At 39.2% G+C, this 23,149-nt stretch overlaps 2 protein-coding genes across 2 annotated transcripts in view; one reads left to right on the top strand and one right to left on the bottom strand.

The window, feature by feature from the left end:
• LOC134540853 (DNA repair protein RAD51 homolog 3-like) overlaps nucleotides 1-18,505 on the top strand; it is a 99,356-nt gene extending 80,851 nt beyond the window's left edge. Inside the window, exon 10 of the transcript XR_010076523.1 lies at nucleotides 17,772-18,505. The gene's annotated coding sequence lies outside the window, so the exon portion shown is untranslated. The remainder of the gene's footprint in view (nucleotides 1-17,771) is intronic.
• The window catches only part of LOC134540852 (histone-lysine N-methyltransferase NSD2), a 95,876-nt gene that overhangs the window by 40,091 nt on the left and 32,636 nt on the right, over nucleotides 1-23,149 (bottom strand). Inside the window, exons 5-9 of the mRNA XM_063383849.1 lie at nucleotides 19,862-20,003; nucleotides 17,914-18,800; nucleotides 15,471-16,138; nucleotides 6,713-6,931; nucleotides 135-263 (exon numbers count right to left, since the gene is read on the bottom strand). Coding sequence (XP_063239919.1) covers nucleotides 135-263; nucleotides 6,713-6,931; nucleotides 15,471-16,138; nucleotides 17,914-18,800; nucleotides 19,862-20,003 — 2,045 coding nt within the window. The remainder of the gene's footprint in view (nucleotides 1-134; nucleotides 264-6,712; nucleotides 6,932-15,470; nucleotides 16,139-17,913; nucleotides 18,801-19,861; nucleotides 20,004-23,149) is intronic.

The following is a 23,149-nucleotide window of genomic DNA, read 5'->3' as shown; positions in this document are numbered from 1 at the left end:
ATGAGAAATGGAATGTGCGAACACTGTTCTACAACACGGAGGGAGGGAGGGCGCACCCGGAGATGAACGGAGGAGGGGGAAGCGTAGCCACAGGTCAAGAAGCCAAGGCAAGCGTTCGCCTCGACCGGACCTACCCATGGCGCAGATGAAGCACCAGGCGGCGTTGACGTGGTGGCTGCCCTTGCGCTGCGGGTTGCAGTGTCGCGAGCAGATGATCTGCGTCATGTTGAGGACGATGGAGCCGGCCGGCACGCAGTGGTTGCCTGCAAGACACCAACGCATTTATTACATCCCTGGCTGGGAGACATACACTTCACACACAAGAAAATATTTATTAGGAACGAGCAGTTGAATCTAACACCCTTGGATCTACAGGTTATTTGAGATTTGAGGGCAAAATATTAAAAAAATATTAGACGTAATATAGTAAATTTTAAAAAAAATTCCACACTGTCAACTCTGAAAATTACTAGCTTTAATTGTATTTTTCCCTGTACATATCCTACTATCGTTCCTCATGATATTGTACTTTTAGTATGTAATTAAATACATATGTATAAAACTACTATGTTTATTGATTTGGAATACAGACCTGCCAACATCAAATTTAAAAAATCATGAGGTCCTCGATAAAAATTTTCTGGCCCATAAATACATGTTAGATATAAAAAACAACAAATGAGAATCTTTAAATTTAAGTGACATACCTGTACATAAATTTACATGGTCTCTGCTTCAAAATTTATTTCAACAAATTATAAGTTGCAGATTTAATTTAGTTGAACATAATTTAGAGCTGTCGTGTAATGATCATGCAAGGCCACAACTAAAAAAGATGTAAAATAACATTCTGCTAGTGTAACACTATTATCACTGTTCACAGCAAAATTAAATTTTTTATTGGAAGCAATACACTTCACGTGTTAGTTGGATTTTTTTTTTAGCGACATGTTTCACAATGTCTCCTCTTCCACTATTCGAGATAGAAAAATCAGCATGGCACACGCTACAAAACGCAAAATTTCTTCCTTTACGTGACTCGAGTATTGATGGAAACTCGTTACTGTAAGCTTACGTAAAACTTTTTTTGTAACTTTTACAAACAAAATCTCGGGGCCCCGAAAAATCGTGAGGAAACACTATTTTGGTGTGAGGGCATGAGATGGACCTTAAAATCGTGAGCCTCACACCAAAATCATGAGAGTTGGCAGGTCTGGGAATACTACTAAATGCAAAACAAAAATTGTAAGCGTTGAATATTTCAGTAACGTACCATTATAAACATTTTGTTTTTTTTTTTATTTTCGTGCATGATTTTATTTAACCTTGAAACCCAGATTAGGATTCGAGAGCTATATTAGATGTCCTTTTTGTTGATCCAAATCTGAGATTTTGATTTGGGAAGATTAGGATTTGACCAATCATTATAACATTTATTAAATGCAATCCATTGCATTCAACGGAGTGAATTAAAGCTTAAAAAATATGTGAGGATTGTCTTTGAAGACTGAATTAAATGAAAACTGTAAATATGTAATGAAATAGATATTCACACACTACTCAATTATCAGAAATATTTTAGTAAACACATTATATTAAAAAACATTTTTTTTTTTAATTTTTTTTATTTGATTTAATTTGACATACACAGTACTAAGTATTTATAAAATAAAACTGAAAAATTTCATTCAAGAAATTTTAGAACTTGATAAATAGTAAATTTTTAACTGGAAACAGCACGTACATTTAATACTAGTGGTGCAACGATGCGGATACCGATGAATCGTAATCGGCGATTATGGGTACTTACCGATTAATCGTAATCGGCGATTATCTTAACGATTACTTTGCCGATTATTTACGTCCCGGCGTAATTAAGTAGGTTTTTACTGTGTAATATTTTGTTACACATTTTAGGATGAAATACGGTAATATTTGTATATATTACAAAATTCATCTAACCCCGTCATATAATTACAGATATTTCGTTAAGTTTAATAAATCTCATTGCCTCGAACAATAAAAAAGACATTTTTCCTACACGTTTATTTACGTTTCGTCTTTTGTTTAGTGGCCTTGTACATTACCTATAGCCAGAGACGTAAAATATATGGCACGCAATCAAAATACCACATACAGTTGCAGTGGATTCTATGACAATCGATCTTTTCGAGTCGTAGTAGCGGTTCAAAATCGTGGTCCCGATGCCTTCTAGTTTTTATCACTGCGTTTTACAAACTCGTTATGGGCGTCTTTGGTAACATTATCCGTTTGTTATTTGTATGACGTTGAAGCGCCCGCCGCGCTTCTGTGACGTCATCTCCGTGCCGCAGCCTTCCTTTCCTTCTCCCCTCTTAACCCCTCTCCGCCTCAAGGTGCCAATTTCCCCTTCCCTTTCTTTCCCCCTAGCCTCTCCTCAATTGTAGCGACTGCAACGCCATCTAGCGAATAGTATAAATGAGCGCGTATAACTTTTAATTGTCCATTTTCGTGGGTCTCTCTTGGTGGAAGCAGGTCGTCTCTGGCCCGGTCGAGGGGCAGCTCGTCTAGGTAAAATTCTTCAGGAGATGGAGTTAGTGTGTGCACACGATGGCCGTGCGAGTAACGTAAATATTAAATATGCTTGCCAGCCTTGATTTTCATGTAGCCATCCCTTTTGACTTTGACCTTCACTTAATTTATTTTCTGTGTAATATTTTCTTTTGTTTCTTCTTTCTGCTGGAAGCATTTGCTTACTCCCTCCTGCATGTGGTTTTGATTTTAGTTGCTGCGCGACTTGCATTGTCGGCAGTGGACTCTTAACTTATTTCAACGGCATCCAGACCACGCTTTGATTGCTTTTGGTTTAGAAGTAAGCACGTTAAGTGCCCGATGCCGCCCTTGTATTTTTTTTTCATAAGAGCTTTCAGCTCCGTATGACGTAATTTTACGCATCGTTTTGCCTCGATTTTGCCCTCTTTCTTTTCCTCCCAGCTGTACCCCCGACCGGAGCCATTTGGTTAAGGCATACCCCCCGTGATCTAGCATATTTTGTTTGAGCACTTCTCTGTATTACGCTTACCTAGGCTTGGCAGTGAATGTCATCATGACGAGACCCACTGAAAATTGTAGCTGTAACAAACCATGTAACCGATCCCTCGCTTCTCTCTTGGGCTTGCATTTCTGTCCGCGGGACTACGCTCTCTATGAGTAATAGATATTTAATATGTTTTTTTCGAGGAGTGCACAATTAACGTTATATTAGGTGTTGGTTTATTTTGTAGTACATAATTCCTTGCCCCTACACGTGTTTGGACCGCTCGTATAGTCTGTATGTATATTGAGTCAGTTCCTAAAGTTGTTAACAGCAACGTACGTCTTGTGAATCACGTGTGTAATGACATAATGTTCACTATGATTTTGGTCTTCGCTCGCCTCCGGGCCGTAACGTAATGCGTACGCACGTATACTTGAATATTGGTTTCTCTCCTCTCTTATAGTGTGTGGTAACTGAGTCATAATTTCGCACAGAAATTGAGCAAATGTCTATCCCCATTGTCAGAGGCGACTGTTTTATACTGCATGATCCAGGGCATGCCTAGGAAATTCAACTTGTAACGGAGAGAGAGAAAGAATATTAACTTGTTGCTTGTTGCTTGTTGTTTCGTACGACTGTAAGAGATACGCAGTAGTAGTTTGTTTGTTGAATCAGAGTACATTGGGCACAAGGTTCACCCTAGTTTTTTCCATAAGTAAGGACTCAGTAAAGACATAAGGAGTGAAAATCATTGTGAAGGGAATAAACTTCAGTAAATGTATGCTAATTTGTATTTGCTACGCACATGCCTCTAGCTGGCATCGAATCCGTTGACAGTGTATGTATATGTGTTAAGTTTGCGAAATTATAACGTTGTTGAGTGCGACTCATGTTCTTTATTTGTATTTATGATTTATCACTTTCTGCTTAACTGTCTTTTCTAGCAAAGACCCCACACACGATTTTCTTGTGCCCCCATACACTTCGCTTGCATGAGTAGGATAATCAGTAGGAGTGTTTGGTGGCGCATGGATGCACCCTGGTGGTATGCTTAACTGGATACCCCCACGCTGCAACATGATAAGTGAAAAAGTATTTATAATTTTATATATTCAGTCAACATTAATAAAATCACATGTGCTAGTATTGGTTTTTAGTCATTTTTATGTAATTATAGTGAGATGGCGAGTAGGGAGAAAAAAAGTGAAGTGTGGAAACATTTTTCTATAAACTCAAGTGAACAAAATAAAGCAGCATGTTTACATTGTTAAACGGTAATTTCTTGATGCAACCTTATGTGATAGTCAATAATAATGCTAGTTTTCCGCAACAAAAACTTACCCATTGTAAATTACAATTATTAGACTGTAGTTCATGTTGTTTACAATAACAAATATAAATAGAAGTTAATTTAATTTACACTTTGCAATGACTTAATAGTGTATTTTATATATTTTTATACTGTTATTACCTATAACTGTATTCTCGACTTTACCTATTCTTGTTATTAAATTCACATGGGAATAAAAATTTTTGTGTGCATTATTACACTTAAAAAAATTTCTTCATTATAATCGGTAACTGAATCGGTATCTGCCGATTATTGCTCTCATAATCGGTAATCGGTAAAGTCATATCGGTGCACCACTATTTAATACCACATGCAAAAAGATGGCAGTTTTTGTGACACTTTTAACGATGACAAATGATCTTCTTGAAAAATGAATTCATTAAAAATTGAACATGATTTGAATATTTTAATAATAAGAAATAAATAGCTTAAGAGTTAAGAGAAGTTAAAAATAGCAAGCTTTTGTAGAATAGTCAGTAAAATTCCGGAATTGCAAGGGTGACATTGCTTTAGTTAAGAATATAGTTCTTGAATGATACTGTGAGCGAAAAAATTTGTCTAAATAGTGTCTCGCTAATCGGGACCCTGCTCATCCTGTTAATCTGGATTGGATTTAAAAAAAGGTAAATTGACAAATTTTGTAGGTTAATGTCTTATTTCTTCATATAATGCAGTACTAAAATTAAGCTGTTGGAAAAGTGCTAATTATGAGATATTTTTTTTACAGTTTCACTTATCGAAAACATGTACTACATACATTTTGAAGGCAAAAATTATATTCAATACAAGCTTTCGGTGATTTGGAAAGGGTATGGTCCTATCTGGTCTGTGTTAGCGGGAATCTACTGTACTAATAGCTAATAGGTAGTTAAATTTAAGAAATCCCCATCCTAATCCCAATTAAAATTCTTTGCTCGACAACCCTCTCCACATATCAAGGTGTCAACAAACGACTGGTAAACCAATTTTAGAACTTTTTGAGAAAAATTTATAATTTTTTTTAAAATGTATTTATTACATGTAATAAGAAAAATAAAACGAACTAGATAAAAAAAATTTGCTTTCTTATGTTTATCTGTCAACAAGAAGTAAGCGGTATTCAAGTCTCTCGCTCATCAAGAAGTTACTTTCAAATCGATTATAAAATCTGTACCGAACATTGGCCTGAAGTGTAGTGTTTGCTGTTTGCATTGTGTTAACAGTTTTAAAAGATATTTTCTGATGACAGAGACTGTTTTTACAACTGAGTTACTAATTCATACTTACAGCCATCATCAGACGTCACAAAGCACCATTTCCACAACGTTTTCGGCAGAATGGATAATCCTTGGGCGAAACAATACGGCGATGGCGGGGTAAAAATGGTGACTTCAATTACGTCACATCTGCCATCCTTCATGCTACCACCGTATTCAAGTTTACCAATCATTCACTCCATGCTTTCATTAATGATTTAGGTTATGTTTTTCATTTTAATTTATATTTATGGTCTCCATGTTTTCTTTCTCTTCATGTTCTTGCATTTTCATTCAAACCTAAGCTATGTTCAAAATCTCCAGCCTAAAACTCACCAGGAACTCAATTAAAATTTAATTACAAAAATCCACCCGAACAGAAATTTCCCAAAGCGAGATAATAAAAAAAAAAAAAGTAAATAAAGATTATCCAATAAATAAATTAAAAAATCACACATGTTTGGCAACAACTACATTTCTTTTTATAGCTGAAATAAGTTTCAGGAATTGTATTTAGGTATTAAAAGTAATTTTCAAAATGTTAACGTTATCACTACGTAAGCTACACGAACCATTGATATTTATCTTGCACTATGGCGGTGTACACAATTATCCAGACATGTCATGCTTCTCTGTTCGGGTGATGAAGGAATGTGTCTGGAACCGGTAATGACCAGCACCCGTGTGCCAAATCTATCCCACAAAACACGCCACCCCGGCTGTCGGTTCAAATGATTCTCCACCAGTGCGGGGGTGCACCTGAATTACAATGCACTTGGCGAGTTATAGAAACTTCGGTTTCTGGCCTCGCCCACGCTCACTGCCCCGGATGGCAACATGTTAAAAATGACTGGCATCGCGTACGTGGGGGGAAGAGGACTCACCGAAGTGGTAGGCGGTGGGGCAGCGGATAGAAGTGTCATGCTTCTCTGTTCGGGTGATAAATAAATACATCTGGAACCGGTGATGACAGAACGCGGGGAAAGGACTCACCAAGTGGTAGGCAGTGGGGCAGTGGATAAAAGAGTCATGCTTCTCTGTTCGGGTGATGAATGAATATGTCTGGAACCGGTGATGACTAGCATCGCTCAATCGGGGGAAAGGACTCACCGAAGTGGTAGGCGGTGGGGCAGCGGACGCAGCGCACCAGCCGCTCGTTGGTGAAGCGGGAGTTGAAGTTGCGGGGATCGTCGGAGGCGCAGGTGTGGCAGGTGTGCTGCGGGCAGGTGAGGTTGGTGTCGTCCGGCCGCCCGCTGCGGGAGATGCAGCTGTTGAAGGCCTGGGGCCACAGGTTCAGGCAGCCCGGGTGGTAGAACTTGCCGCACTGCGCTGTGGGCCAGAACCAAACCCCAACCTCCCGCACTCAGGCTCTACCAGTGTCCACACATGTCTGTGGAAACATTTCCCTGACGTTTCCACGGCGCATTCCGTAACCCAAATTACAAGTATCCAATAAATAAATTAAAAATTACACATGTTTCGAAAAAACTACATTTTTTTATAGCTAAAAAAGTTTCAGGAATTTTATTTATTGAAAGTAATTTTCAAAATGTTAACCTTCTCACTACGTGAGCTACATGAACCATCGATATTTATCTCGCACTATGGTGGTGTACATAATAATCCAGAATTTTCTGAAAGAAATAAGGACACTCCAGTCTCCAACATCACTACATCTGTACTAACTCAAACAAAACATTGCAAAACTCCATTTTACAGTTTGCATGACCATACACTAAAATACTATCTGGAAAGAAAAAAAAAATAATGTGTTCAGCTTGGGATGGCATATTGTAGCAGCATGACATTTCCCCCTAAAAATTACCATCACTGAGGAATTCAACGAAATTATTTTATTTATAAGATGCAACTAATCATTGAATTTTTTTTTATATCTTCAAATGAGGTGCACGTTGAAACATTTTATAAGCAAACTCATTAGCATTTGTGGGATAATAAACACGGCAGGTCATTTAGTGGGATGGTAATTCAGGACATGGAACAAGAAACAGCAGTGGCTAATCAACCGTCACACTCGGATAAAATTTTGATGATGAGAAAGACACTAGCAATTTACATGTTAAGGAAGAACCCTTTCTCATTTAAAACTGAAACAATTAGTTCAGTAAACAGCCGAACCAATACAGCCAGTGCAAAAAAACCTGTTGCGCAGTACTAAGGGTTTAGTTCACTATTTAAAAAAAAATTAATGCACCAGTATTATCAATTATTTTTGACGAATAAATATGTTACTTTAGCTAAAGTGTGTAAATTTTTTTTTGGCAATCTATCTCCATTAATAGAGAAACTAAAGATCAACAATGTTATGCAACTTAGAATCAATAGTTCTTAGATTCAAACAAATATTGTATTACTTTAGCATTAATGAAATACCACTATGTGGATAAAATGCAATGGACAACTCGAGGTACCCGCCTCTAACGTCACACTGTCACATGACACACTAGGAGAGGGAAAAATTTGCGGGAAACAAAGCAGTCACTTAGCTCCCTAATGCTGTGTATGGCCGCAAAGAAACATTTAATATTTTTCTGTTCACGCGTTTAAATAATGGTACAGTATTGTTTCGCACCCTCATTATAAAGTTCATGTTTTAAGCCTAAAATTAGCTTTTCACACCTTAAAAAAAAAAAACAATATTTTTAACAATGAAAATAAAAGTTTGCAGGGGCGATCACTCAAGTACAATTCTCCGCGCACATGCATGTGTGCTCTAATCACTTCGTTGCTGCAGACTACAGAAACGTTGTTTGCGCCGTTAAATTTTTAAAGAAGTATACCGTTCCCAGTATTTTAAATTCCCATTCACCACGCAGAAAACTTTGTTTCCAGGTCAAATGTTTAGATCACTGAAAATCAAACACTACAAGTAAGATTAAAACCATGCGTTTATACGGACAGCATAAAGAGCCTGCCACATTCGCGCAGTTGTGTCTGTGACTACTATATTAGATATAACACAACTGGGTAATAGACAAAACAAGTGTAGAAAATAAGTTTGCAAAGTTTGCACGTATTCATTTTCCTAGCCTATAATTATCAGTGCAGACAACATTTAAAAACACAGCTAAAAGGTGAAAACTGTACACGTCAAGACCTGCAGCAGGGCCTAGAAGTGGTAATTATCGAGGGCAGCGGCTTTTCCGCAAAAATGATAAAAGTCATAAAATGGTATTTCTGGGTTCACTGTTTACGATTACAATTATTATATTCTTTTCAATATTTTCCTAGATTTTAAAGTTTTTATCTAACCATTTCCCTGGAATTTATTGCCCTCCACACAATCAAGTATTTCAGAATCCAGTAGTAATGCCATTAGTTGGGGGAAAATAAAAAAAAAAAACATTAGAATTACATAAAAAATCATCCCCCCCCCCCTTTTTTTTGCATTTTTTTCCATCGAAAAATTGTGACACTCCTGAATTACATTATCAAATTATGTGAATACCTGGAAATTCCTAATGAACAGAGGGTAAAAGAAATATGTATTTTGTAGTAACAAGTGCTTCTCAGTAAAAAAAAAATTAGAACAGGCAACGTTTTTGAGTTACCAGAATTTTACGCTATAGAAGTGAAGAAGGAAATACCTATGTCCAAGATATGCTAATTAAAATTACATTCAAATTACCTATGTGGATGAAATTTCTTCAAGCCATTATATGCCTGTCTACAACTGCAATGTCGTAAACTGTGTCAGACGGGCACTTATCACTGATTGGTTCACGTGACCCTCTGACGTCATGCATTGTGTGGGTGATGGTCTGAAGCTCCCTAGTAGGAATACATTAGTCAACCTAAAATTTTTGTTCCCAATCTGTGTCCTTTGGTAGTATATAACAACAAAACACTCACGATATTCGAGTTTCCAATTCCCTTTAAAAAAAAAAAAATGGTTGTATGTAAAGTAGGTTTACGGACGATAGTTTAACTTGACAACGTCATAACAAAACATTGATGAAATGATTGATCCAGAAGAAAAGGAAATATCATATTCGGCCTGACACTGAGCCGTAATAGGTTTTTCAACCAAACCATTTAGGCATTAAAAATGTTATATTGTTTGAGGAAAATTTTTTTTTTAATTTTTCTATCTTTTGAATGATAAAATCTACCTCTGCATATATTTACGAAAAAAATCGAATCATTTTTATTGAATTATCACTATTTTGTATGGATACAAAGAAGGAGTGAAATGAAATGTAAAATTTAATTAATAAATTTACTTTTATTTGCATTCATTAATTCAAATATATTTACTACTTTTGAAATGTTGCGTACGTCGTATTTATTTTTACAAGAACAAAAAAAAATTTCGTAGCTGACAACCTTCGGATTAGAAATTAGCCACGCTAACCGCATGACCACGAGGCCAATCTTGAAAATTGATAGTTTTAGATGGTATATACTAGTAAAAAAAAATTTGTTCACGGTAGGGGAATAATATTATTTCGTTTTATAACACAATTTCATAACAAATACGCATCCCAAATACACCAAACTTATTTATAATGTGTTACAATATTTTTTAAAACATTGTGCAAAAGATCCCGGGTGTAATTTGAATTATTATGTGTAACTGTAAAACACCATTGTTGGTTCAAAACGTATTTGAATATTCAACATTACTGTTAAATAACCTTACCGATTGTGCTAAAAATCGGTGGACGATCGTTAAATTACGTAAAAAATTAATAATTCAAACGACGAAAATATGATTGAAAAGTCAAATCTATGGTTGTTCCAATCGAGTGGAAGAGAGATGCCACGCATGCGTACAATGAGCATGAAGAGAGATGCCACGCATCCGTAGTAGGAAACTTTTTCGTCGTGCAGCCGGCGTTCATTGATTTATTAGACGTTGTCACGTCAAAAAACGCATGTAAACAATAATAAAAAAAAAGCAGCAAGCTACCTTTTCTTGTCATTTTCTTTTATGAAAACTAGCGCGCAGGTCAATTAAAAGTTCAAAAAATTCATGAGGGTGCTAAATAATGTAAAAAGCTAGTACTTTGAAGTGCGGCTTTCAAAGCACCAACGATGGCTCACGGAATGTTCCATTTTAAAGCTGAGGTATCTCACGCAAGAAAACAATTATGTTGGGTCACAGTCGCATCCTTAAAAAACCTGTCGAAATATACATGTGGCGATTGTGCCAGTTCACGGAAATTTACAACTACAAGGGAGGGAGGGAAAACTGTCAAGACCATTACATGCTTCCCCCCCCCCCCCCCCACATGCACACACAAATAAAAAAAAAACACAAAATGAAAAACACACAAAAAACAAAAACACACCCAAAATGAAAAACACACCACAAACTAACTGGTTTATTGTTAGATTCCACTCCTCCAGCCGAATCAGACAAGCACATGGCACCATGCATAGTACTCTTCATGAACTGTTCCAATATTTTAACTAAACAATTTATACTTACTCGTAACATACTATTAAAAACCAACATAGGAGAGCTATTTACTCAAGAGACACCACAATTTTATATATATATATATATATATATATATATACAGGGCTCGATTTTAGCGCCTGTCCGCCTGCCCGGGACAGGCAAAATCTCGTCCGGGCAGGCAAAATAAAAAAGGCAACTGTCCGGTGGACAGGTGCAACTTGTGACGCCGAGGTTATTCGCACGCACTAATGCAGCAGAGGTGATTAATAACATTTATGCGACCGCGACCGCAAATAAAACGTCTTTGACAATATCTATAAATAAACAATGGCTGCTCTTTTGTGACGGACGACTCTGGCTATTGTACACCGCGGGAAAAAAAAAAAAAAAAAAAGTAGGTTATGTACAAACCGTGATGAAATCTTCTGAATCATAATTCTTAAAATCTTACGTTCACGTCATGATTCACGTAACATAGTCGTATTCGTATGCTAGAGATGCAAAACGTCTCACACCAATGATGTTTGTTTTTGTTGCCATGTTTTAATATTAATTTCGTTGCAGTTAAGCCAACAATTACGTAATTTACCGTTGTATACTTTCAAAATATAATTTTTTAAATTTATTGTCTTTATAAATCGCGACTTTACTAATTCCTTGCTCTACTTTAACATAGTTTGTTAACAGAAAAGCGTTTTCGCGTGGTTAACATTTCACGGCGTACTCCAGATGCAGCTGACAGTGGCCGCAGTGACTACGACTGCTTGAAAATTCGCCTGTCAACTGTTGCATCAAAAAAAAACATTACTTGTTTACAGAGGACACGGTAATCTTTTACAGTTTATCTTGTCACGGCGATTGTTTAAGTATTTAATTAACTGCGTTACACAATGTGGAAATTCATTACTGGTGCTTCAAAACCACCAGAAAAGAAAAGAAAAACGGACGAGGACAAGTCAGAATATAATGTTAAATATGACAAAATCGCCCGGTCCCGTACCTTTTTAACGTCTTGGTGTTCCGAGTTTCTTTGGCTTCGTTACGACACAGAAACAAAACAAATGTTTTGCAAAGTCTGCGAAACGCATTCAAAATCATCTGGATCAGTTTTTGTTACGGGCTGCTCAAGTTTTCGCAAGGAAAACCTAACGTCGCATGCTACAAGCAGTGCCCACAACAAGTCTCAAGATATGGAAGATGCAATACTGACAAAACCTGGACAATCCAAAGCAGAGATGACCTTACAAAGTATTCAAAAGGATGTTTTCACTAAACTGGAAATATTGTTTCGTACGTCTCATGCCCTGGCTAAACATGGGCGACCTTTCACAGACTTTGTTTGGCAGTGTATACTTGACACAAAGAAAGGCCTGGATGTTGGTAATACTTACCGCACTGACAAGAAGTGCAAAGAATTTCTGGGTTCCATTGCAGAAATAGAACGCCAGGAATTGGAAAGTAACTTAAGAAGTGCACCATATATTTCAGTAATGTGTGATGAGTCTACAGACAGTGCTGTACAAGAACAGGTCATTGTTTATGTAAGGTTTGCTGTTAAAGGGGTAATACATTGTAAGTTTGTAGGTGTTAAACATGTAGAAAGGCCTAATGCAGCCCTGATTTATGACTGCATATTGTGTGTTTTAAATGAGTATTGTGGGTTCACCATTTCAGATTTAAAGCTGCATTTGGTAGGCTTTGCAAGTGATGGTGCAGCAGTGATGCGAGGATTGCATAATGGAGTTAGTACCAAATTGAAACAATCAATTCAGCCCAATTTGGTTGCTATACATTGTCTAGCACACCGTCTTGAACTCGCATTGAAGGCTGCACTTTCTGAAATACCATTGAATCTCAAAGTGGAAAATTTCTTGAAGAAATTATATGCATTCTTCCACCACAGTCCAGTGCACCGAGCGATCTTGAAAAAATATTGTGAAACTCTGAGAATCAAGTTCTGCGTACCTACCAGAGTTGGAGGCACTCGTTGGGTTTCTCACACCAAACGAGCCTTGACAAATGTGCTCAAGATTGTTCCTGCACTTATCCTCACTGCAGAAAATTTACGCCAGGAATCAACGTGTAATGCATCAACTGCTGGTTCATGCAAATTTATTGAAGATGCACTGAACAATTTGGAATTTTTTCAGTATATTCACTTCTTTTGCGATGTAACCTCCATTTTGAGTTACTTTTCACAACTTTTGCAACATCCTTATTTGACTGTAGCAGAAACACAAAAGTCACTGTGTGATACTATCACCATGTTGCAGAAGCTCTGTGACAAAGATGGCTTTCATCTCCGTGCATGCAACAAATTAATTGAAGATGAAGCTAAGCAGTTGAAAGGAGCTCCTTTGCAGACACCCAAGAAAACAGCTGTTATAAATGCAATTGTTGAAAATTTAGAATCTCGCCTTGGAGATAAGAAAACTGGACTCTGTGAATTACTGACTGCTACAAATGTGTGTAGTTTTAAAACGTGGCCTACAAGCATTCAGCCAGAGTTTGGTGACACTTGCATCGTTAGGTTGATACACTTTTTTTCTCCCTCCCTTGTGAATAATGGAGTAAAGTGTGAAATGATTGAGTTGGAATGGAATAGTCTAAAGACCACAGTTTACCAGCTGTATAATCCAGTAACCAAAGCAAATTGGAGTGATATCAATCTCAAATACCACACTGAGTATGAAAATGTACTCTCTCTCATCGATCTTGTGCTATCACTGCCAGCTCACACTGCAGATTGTGAGCGAGGGTTCTCGCTCATGAAGTCTATAAAGACAGACTGGCGAAACTGTCTAAATGATGATACACTGTCTGCCCTCATGCGTGTTCAAATACAGTCACCTTCTGAAAGTGAGTTTGATCCAGCACCAGCAATAAATCTCTGGTATCATAATGTTCAGAGAAAACGTCGACCCTTTCAGCCTCCTTATCGAAGATGTTCAATACAGAATCAGCCAAGTAATTCGTGCAGTGACTCAGACAGTGACTCGTCTGAAAATGATTATTAAATAAGAATGTTAAGTGTGTGATAAAAATAGGTGCAAAATATAGCAAAAATCCTTTTTTCTCACTTTTTCAGCGACTTTGAATTTTTTTTTATTTGGGTAAAACAGCGGACAGGCAAATTGGATGGCGGACAGGCAAAATTTCGATTACACCTGTCCGTTGGGCAGGTTAAAATATTCCTTAAAATCTAGCCCTGTATATATACATACATATATAATATCAAAAGTTATAAATTCTCATAAATCTCACTACATTTTTTTTTAAACTAAAAATCGGCATAAAATGTGTGACCCATACGTAGGTAAAGACGGGATGAAGGTAGGCATTTCCATACCATTGGCTTTTTCCTCTCCACAAAAATAAATAAATTCGGCCTTTTTATTTTCTATGATGTGGATAACTACATTACTTCCCAAACAAGTCCTGACAGCCTTTCGCCATTCAGATAGTTTTAATACTTGGAAACATGAAAACTATGCTCTACGTTAAAACCTCTTGCTTCCCAAATCATAGAAAACGCTAAATCCTTAAATAAACTTCGAAAGAATTCAAATTAATAGTGATATTGACGACAACTATTTCAATATAGCCTATTCCACTAACAGTGACTGTTTCTTTACATTTTGTATTCCACAGTTGCCAGTGACGCTTCAACCGGCCGTTACTTGAACGGCTTGGCTCCGTCCAATTTAAATTCGTCCATTAAGTGTAAAAATTAAGGGTTAAATTATTTTTTAAAAATAATATTTATGGTAAGCATGACTTTGGAGACCTCCACTTAAGCAGTACATTAGTGGCTGATGTCCAAAGCAAAGAATTTGCCATCTTAGAATTTTATACTTCATGCATAATTTTTGCAGGATTTTTGGCATGTCAGAGCAGGTATAACATAATCTATAGCTTTCTTCCAAATTAATAATTAATTCTAGATGACACACACCACTTGCACTGATGGATTATTTCACAATGGATTAATTCACATGTGCCACTAATTATCTCTTCCAAAGTGTCCTAAGCCACAAAAAGAAATACAAATTGAAGCAAAAAACATTCCTACCATTAGGTTTTCATATTCTAACGCCCCGTCCAATCGGTGCTTACTTAACCCAGAAATCCTAAGATGGGTTATCATCTTTTCCTATATTACGCTAGCAGCAAAAAACATTTCAGATGCCAAAGATGTTGATTGTCTGGAATCAAGGAAAAAATTTTTTTTTAGCCTAACGGAACCTTATTAAAATATTTTGTCAGGAATAAAAGCTATCAACATTATACAAGTGAAAATTATGCCTACGTACATACAGATTGGCTTAAAACCAATAAAACGATAGGTACAAATTAACTGAATGGTTGTCACGCTCGAAAAAATTACTACGTTCTTCATTAAGGCCAAAACATAATTTTTTAAAACATGATTGCCTTTACCTATGATACAGCGCTGCTTCTTCTCCTCTCCCGATTCGCTGACTTCCCTGCCGCACGCGAAGCAAGGTGGCGTTACGCCCTGCGCGCATTTAGGACACAAGAAGTTCAGACCGGACTTGTCCTCTTCCGAGTCCTCGTCCCTCGACTTCTTCTTGACAGGTCTCTTGACCCACTCGCCGTCGGCGGCCAGGAGCGGGGCTTCTCGACTCGCCCTGTGCGAAGACCTCCCCAGGGACCCTGCCCCCGCGACAGAGCTGGCCCCGGCGTCGCCCCTGGACGGCCCCGAGTCGGAGTCACTCTCCTCCACGCCGCTGTCGCTGGACACGGCCGCCTCGGCGACCACGCCCGCCCCCGGCAGGCACGCCGCGTGGTACACGCCCAGGCACGGCCCCTTGCACCTCACCGTGCCCCCGGCCACCTCGCACACCTGGCACACCTTCTCCTTCTTCATGCCGCGGAACAGGCTGGCCGGCTTGCGCTCGCGGAACGCCAGCGCGCTCGGGGCGTCCCCCTTGGCGAAGTCCTGGTCCTCGCTGCTCGCGGACGAGCTGCTCTCGTCATCGCTCGCCTCCACCTCCTTCTTCTTCCGCGCGTGCGGCCGCTTCGGCGGCTTCTCCGCCCTCACGCCTTCGCTCTTCTTGTTCTCCGCGTCCGTCCTCTTCCCGTACCTTCAACAACAGGAGAAACATGAAAACTAACACTCATACGCAAACATAATTGCCACCCAGAGTAAAAATTTAAATCAGTAATACGTAGGACAAAATGAATGAATCAAGACTTAACGTTAGCCATTTACCAAATTGGCAAGGAAAACTTAAGTTTTGATGCTATTGTTAAGTATATGTTGCAGCAAAGGCACGAGTTGTTGCGAACATCCCTTCCAAGATATGTGTTAGCTACTCCATCTGGCCCAGTTGACGTTGTGGATTTTAGATATTTAATGCCCCAAAAGTACCATCCTATGACATGAAGTGAAATTGAATTTTATCAGACACAGTATTTGGTCCTGAAGTGAGCTGGTTATTAGAATCAGTGGTGCATGAACACTGGGAAAGTATAGGGCAAAACAACTGTAGATAAGTATGGGAAAGAAGGTGGTTCTGCTCCAACCCTCCATTTTTTTCCATTGCTCTCCCTCCTCTCCCCTAACACAGGAAGTAACATTTGCTTTCCCTCTTACCCCCCTTGGGCAAAACATTTTATAATAACTTATTAATTTTTAAAATCAAATACTCAGTTTAAATTGAATGTTTGTATCTAGAAGGTGACTTCAATCTTTTTCCCCTCCCCCAAATACCTAAACCTACCCCCTCTCTGATCCCCCCAATCACTCTATCTCTCTCTCGCCCCTCCTGAACACATTTCATACGTTTGAGAGGTAGGTAACGGTAGTGAGTTGTCGGACGATGTGGCAGACAGTTGCCAAGTTCGGAAGGTGGTGTTGCTGGCATGTGTTGTTGGCGATCTTGAATGGCTTAATTGAGATGGTGTTGAATTAGATTAGAATGGAGGATTGGCGGAATGAACACATGGGGCAAACAGGAGTACCTCGTGAAAGCCCACGGTTCACATAAACATGCGTTATGTTACCCACTCGTGAAACATTCGAGTTCAGCCCAGCTGGAACTTGAGTCCAGATCGCTTCGGTGGGAGGCGTGTGATCCGACTACTTAAAACACAGCAGGTTCACGCGGTGAACAGTGTGGGGCTCAAAATTCAACTGCGTAAAAAGACATTTGAATATTTTTCTTGTCAAAGCTGCGAGATCAACATCTTCACAATATTGTTGTTGTGAGAGGAGTGGACTCATTATGTTAACACTACCAAAGTGAATTAAGGGTAAGCAGTCAGAGAAAAAAATCTAGCCTGGTGAAAGCATAATTGTTCAATTAATCAATTCTGGAAATAACTGTCAGAACAAAAACTTTCCCCCTTTTAAAATATTGGTTTCAGTGTGTCCACACAAATCAGTAGAAAAATATCCCTGACTTTTCCATGACCTAAATTACAAATTTAACTAATGATTTTCTAAAAAATAATTTAGCTATTTTGCAATTTTCTGAAAGACATAAAGATAACCCAGCTTCCACCATCCATATAATTTTACTAGTTCACACAGAACTATGACTATGCACTAAAACCACCATCAAAAAAAAAAAAAAAAAAAATGTATGCAATATCTGGGTGATGGCAAACTGGAGCATGACATTTACCCCTCAAATTTAAATTGTGGCTTTTCCAGATTTTAAAATCAATACCATAATAAATTTCAACTTCCCTGACTATTGTCTGACTTCCCAGAATATGGACATCCTGCAGTTTCATTCACGAGACCACGGAAAAACTTGAATGCCGTCTGCCGGGCAGGGGATCTGAAACGCGAGTCAGGTGTCCTACCACTACGGCCACTACGCTACACACAACCAGACTGCACGGTGCTTACTTGGTCTTGTCCCCGTCGTCCAGGTTGTTCCACAGCATGCGCACGTACGAGTCCACCTTGTCCCGCCCCCAGCCCGGGTTGTCGTCCAGCACGATCTGCGTGTGCACCAGGCTGAACTGGTAGAACGCCTCCTCCCCCCCCTGCGACGCGGGGGCCTGGGGCTTCTCGCCGGGCCCCGCCCGCTCCCGGAGCCTGCTCGGCTGCCACTCGTCGTCGTCCGAGTCGTCCCCGGACCTCCGGGACGCCTCCGCCGGCGAGCTGGGGACGGCCGAGCTATCGTCCACGGGAAGAGCTTCGGTCTTCACACGGATTTCGTCACCCACGGACGAATTCAAATTGAGCCTGCGGGATTTTCTGGTTTTCGGAGTCAGCCCGTCGGGAACGTCGCCCCTGGGTGCCACGTCGTCCGGTTCATGCTTCGGTACTTCCTTCACCAGCTGTTCGTCCGTTTCTCCTTTGGATGTTTCCTCGACCACAAGCACATCTTCTTCTCGCCTCGGTACCTCCTCGACGCCAGGCAGAGCGATGCTGGTCTGCGGAAGTTCGTCCTGTCCCGAGGGTTCAGCCCCGGGCACCGTCTCATCCTCCGACTGCGTTTCTTCGGTTGGCGGCGCCTCATTCCTGGGAGGATCGTCGGTCTTTCTGTCGGCGGCGGCCGGCCGGGAGACGGAGAAGAACTGGTCGAGAGTGGCTTGGACTTTCTTCCTCCCCGGTGGGGACTCCGACGACGACACGGTCCGCACCTCGGGAGACGACGGCGGCTTCACGTCCTCGCGGGACGACTGCACCCTGTTCTTCTTCTCCGGAGAGGCAGCGTCGTCGGAGAGCGACAGCTTCTTCTTCACCAGCACGGAGCGACCTCCTTCGCTCTCTCGGGCAGTTCGTGCCTAGACGAATACAACATGTGATAAAACTGGTTGATTTATTGATTCATCCAGGGATGGCAGGACCAGTGGGTCAGAGGGAGTCATAAACCCTCTAATAATCTAGCACTTTAAGAGTCAGATCGTCAGGGGGAAAACCAAACCGCAATCTGCAACAGTGTTTCAAGACTTAATATGAACTGACTTCTGTATATAAACAGTATCAGTTTCCTTGTTAAAAAAAATTTAATGTATATATACGATGCAAATTTTGTGTATGGCAATGTTAACAGGTTAGGTTGAACTTGTTGTATGTTCTTTTATATTTTTAATTTAAAACAAACATAAAATATACAAAAAAATTTATATTTTTAAAATTTTACTTTCTAATGATGAACACCTTCTGCCACCCCTTGATGTATACATGTTATGTGGTTTAACATTACATTAACAGCGAGACCATCAAATGCAGACATACTACACAACTGAAAAAAAAAGGGGTAATAACAATTTGGCCATAATCTTTGGTTCTGAACCAACCTGGTATTTGCTTGAAGTAACTTTGGAAAACTGTGGATTATTAAAATCAGGAGCATTGGACTGGAACTTAGCACTGAAACTCCTTAAGTTAAATCCAAATTACAGAACATGGTAAGTAAACGTTGCAAACAAAAGCTAAAAAATCGCAGGAATTTAATGACTTTAATCGAGATGTCCAAACCCTAGTTGCTTTAAAATGGCTGGCTTTCAATGACCCACTTTCATACATAAATTTTGAAACCGTGCACAAAATTTCCATGACAAGTGACACAAATATTTAAAAAAATATGATGCACAGTTGTTGTTTTCAGCTAAAGTAGAAACAACTGTAAAGCTAATTAAGGAGCAGGACAGAATTACTAAAAAAAAAAAAAAAAAAATATCCAGAATCATTACAAACTCTGAAGTCTATCCACCTTCACGTACTTAACAGCACAATGTAATTATGACAAGTCTAAACGGAATCAGGTAAACATGTTTAAAACATTTTCAACAATTTAAATATGACATTTTAAAAAAAAATAATTGAACTGGCTCATCATTACCTTCTTCCAGACAGGAAACCCAGGCGAAACAACTGCTTTACGTTTCACTTGAACGTTTCTTTCCTGCTCCGGACTGAGTACAATAACCTCGTCTCCTTGGACTTTGGGGTACCTCGAAATGAAGTCCAGCAGTCTCATTTCCCTGAAAATACAATCTCTTATCAGAGCACTAAAATGATATTTATTAAATCTTACAAGACAAGGAGCAATTACAAATAATTCTTTAGAACAGGAGTTAATGAAATTCTGCCTTTTTAATATGTGATGCATTCGGTATCTGCAAAATCTGGATCATATTTAGGGGACAAGATTATATAGTGAATTACAATCAAGCCAAAATAACACTGAAATACATGACCACACACCATTATAAAACCAAAATGGAAGATAACACATTATAAAGCACCGAAATGCAACAAAAAATCATTAAATTAATCAGCATATTTTATCAAAACTCATCTCAGATTACAGAAATGTAATCTTTTAATGTCTTCAATTCAATGAATGTAAATTATTTAACATGGAGTTAGTACCAAAGTAGGTAATTATAGTATGTATGGGGACACCGGTGGGTGGTGGGGGAGCCGGGGAGCCACGGCGGCCATCTTGGTTTACGTCACTTCCGGCGACCATCTTGGATTACGTCATTTCCGGGGGCCATCTTGGATTACGTCATTTCCGGCGGCCATCTTGGATTACATCACTTCCTGCAGCCATCTTGGATTTGACCTTGACCTTTGAACCCGGAGGCCATTTTGTTTTTCTAGAACTTTCCTCCATTTTGTTTTCTAGATCATTCCGCCATTTTGAGTTTCGTCCGCCATCTTGAAAATCTTTATTTATTATCCGATTTTAATGAAAAAAATTTAAAATAATTAAATAATCAAAATTTTAAAATAAAATTAAAAACATTATTTAATAAAATTTTAATTAAAAACCTACGCATCGAACACCCCACTCCTCTAAATTACAAATACATCATCTAGCACCCCCACCCCTCTGTTACAATGACATCGTCATCGAACACCCCACTCATTCCTGTTACAATTTTTCGTTACATCCACCATCTTGGAAAATCATAATTATTGACTTAGAAAATCAGGAAAAAAAATATACCATCGTTGTCTGCTGGAGGCAGCCATCTTATTTAGTGGAGACTACCATCTTGATTTCATCTGGTGGGTGTCGTCATCGGTTGTAGGTTTCTAAAGTATGTTAGTGTATGTAAGGTCGAGTTACAATTCTCTACCAACATTGTTATGAACCTTATAGACCAAAATCCACAGAATCCACAAGATCCACAAAATCCACAGTCACTTTGTTGTTGTAACCGACATTTTTTCTTAAAGTCTTATCACTTATAGGTTTTAACTAAAATATATGTTATCAATACTGTCGTTGTGGATGCGTTAGTTAAAGTAATGATAATTTAAAAAACATTTATTACTCCATCTTAGCTGACCAGAAATTTTTCATAGTCCTATCATACATGTAAACATACTAAATAAATTAATGTTTGTGTATTCGTGTTTAAAACTGCATGGAAGCAGATATTTAGGTGTTTGTGTATAATATCATTTCTTAGTGTTCGTGTTTGCGTTCCTGTGTTTAAAAGCTGCATGGAAACAGATATTTTAGGTGTTTGTGTCTAATTACATGATCATTTTACGATATCAAATTAAGTATAAGTACCTTGAGGAATATAGGGCATTAATTAAAAAAAATAATAAGCGATATGTAGGTAAAATTATATTTACTGAATCAAAGAAATATATTGTACAAAACAAAACCCTCAAGGAGAGAAAAATATACTTGTCAAACGAAGCTATAAAAAAAACAGAAACTATATACAAAAACGAAAACTGTTTACAACAAAAAGACTGGAACTATACAACAGATAATTCATCTCCAACATAGCCGTGGGGAACCGTATGGATGCCATCCTCACATATTTGGCGCTTATCATCCTCCCATGTTATGGCCAGCTTATTTGTGCTCTCGCTATAGAGCACCTGCTGCCTCGAGCGTATGGCCCTAACTGCTACTCGTCGTGTGTGGTGATCGTGCAGGGCATCCAGGTAGTCACTGAATGTTATGCGGTTTTTGACCACACACCGCTGGATACCCTTGGCCTTCTTCTCAACTTTGTCACCACACTTGTATGCATACAGTTTGGCCCGCAGACCGACAATCTCACTCATCACTTTCCCCCCACACTCATCCTTAAACTTTCCGACAACCTTTTTGTTGATGGGGGAGAAGCAAGGGTGGTCGGAAGGGTAGCAGCTGGTGTCGAACTTCTCCATGAGTGTAGGATCGGCTTTGAGGTCATGGTAGAAATCATCGGTTTGTATCTCGTATACGAAACTATCGGTGTCCATGTATGCCAGATGAATGTTTTCTGCATATCTGGGTTTCATTGTGCTGTAATGGAAGTCGTACATGAGTGTTTTTGAGAGATCAAGTACTGCGAGTCCGGCATAGATTGGCTTATCGAAAATTATGGTCTCATGGTTCAGATGGACTAGAGTCAAGTTCGGTTCATACATTGTGCGGTCCTTGAAGGATGGACGACACACCAGTTTCTTGAACCGCTTCTCGGAACATACCAACTCAATTTTGAGCCTCCGCCTCTTGTTCTCCATCAGTTTCCCGAAAGTACTGTTTACAACGAGCTTAAAGAACTCCTTCTCGAATTCGTTGGCTGCAGCCTTGCGCTTATTGGTGTTGAGCTTAATGTATGGCTCCAACCACGCCGACTGCTCAAACTGGAGGACTCTGTGTACCTTAGTAACTATCAACCCATGTGATACTGCTTGCTGGAGGTTTCTGTAGTGTACAATGTAATGTTCCTTAATTTCTAGTGTTGTCATGAGCTTTGATTGTTTGGAGCCGGGCGGACATTGATTGATGGGGAGAAACGGAAGGTCTTTGTGACTTTCGTGGAGTTCAGTAGGGTACTCCACGTCACATTCGATAATGTACCCGATAGGAGAATTTTCTGGAATAGTCATGACATCAATAGATGTGTCTGACCATTTGAAATGTCGAATCGGAAGCGACAGCGACATCGCCCACCCGTACAAATTATTTGCATCAATGTACTGTAGATATGTGGATGGCTTGGACACATCATGTGTCTCAGGAACGTATTTGTTGTTACCCACACAATGACGTTTGATGCTTTGCGCTACACCCCCACGAATACCTGCTTCCACAAACATATACATATCGTAATCTGTCAGAAGCTCGAGTTGTACTCCTGTGGTGCGAAGCATCGCATCGAAA

Source organism: Bacillus rossius, chromosome 17 (genome assembly GCF_032445375.1).
Source record: "Bacillus rossius redtenbacheri isolate Brsri chromosome 17, Brsri_v3, whole genome shotgun sequence".
Lineage (NCBI taxonomy): Eukaryota > Metazoa > Arthropoda > Insecta > Phasmatodea > Bacillidae > Bacillus > Bacillus rossius.
This window is presented reverse-complemented; position numbering and strand designations above follow the sequence as displayed.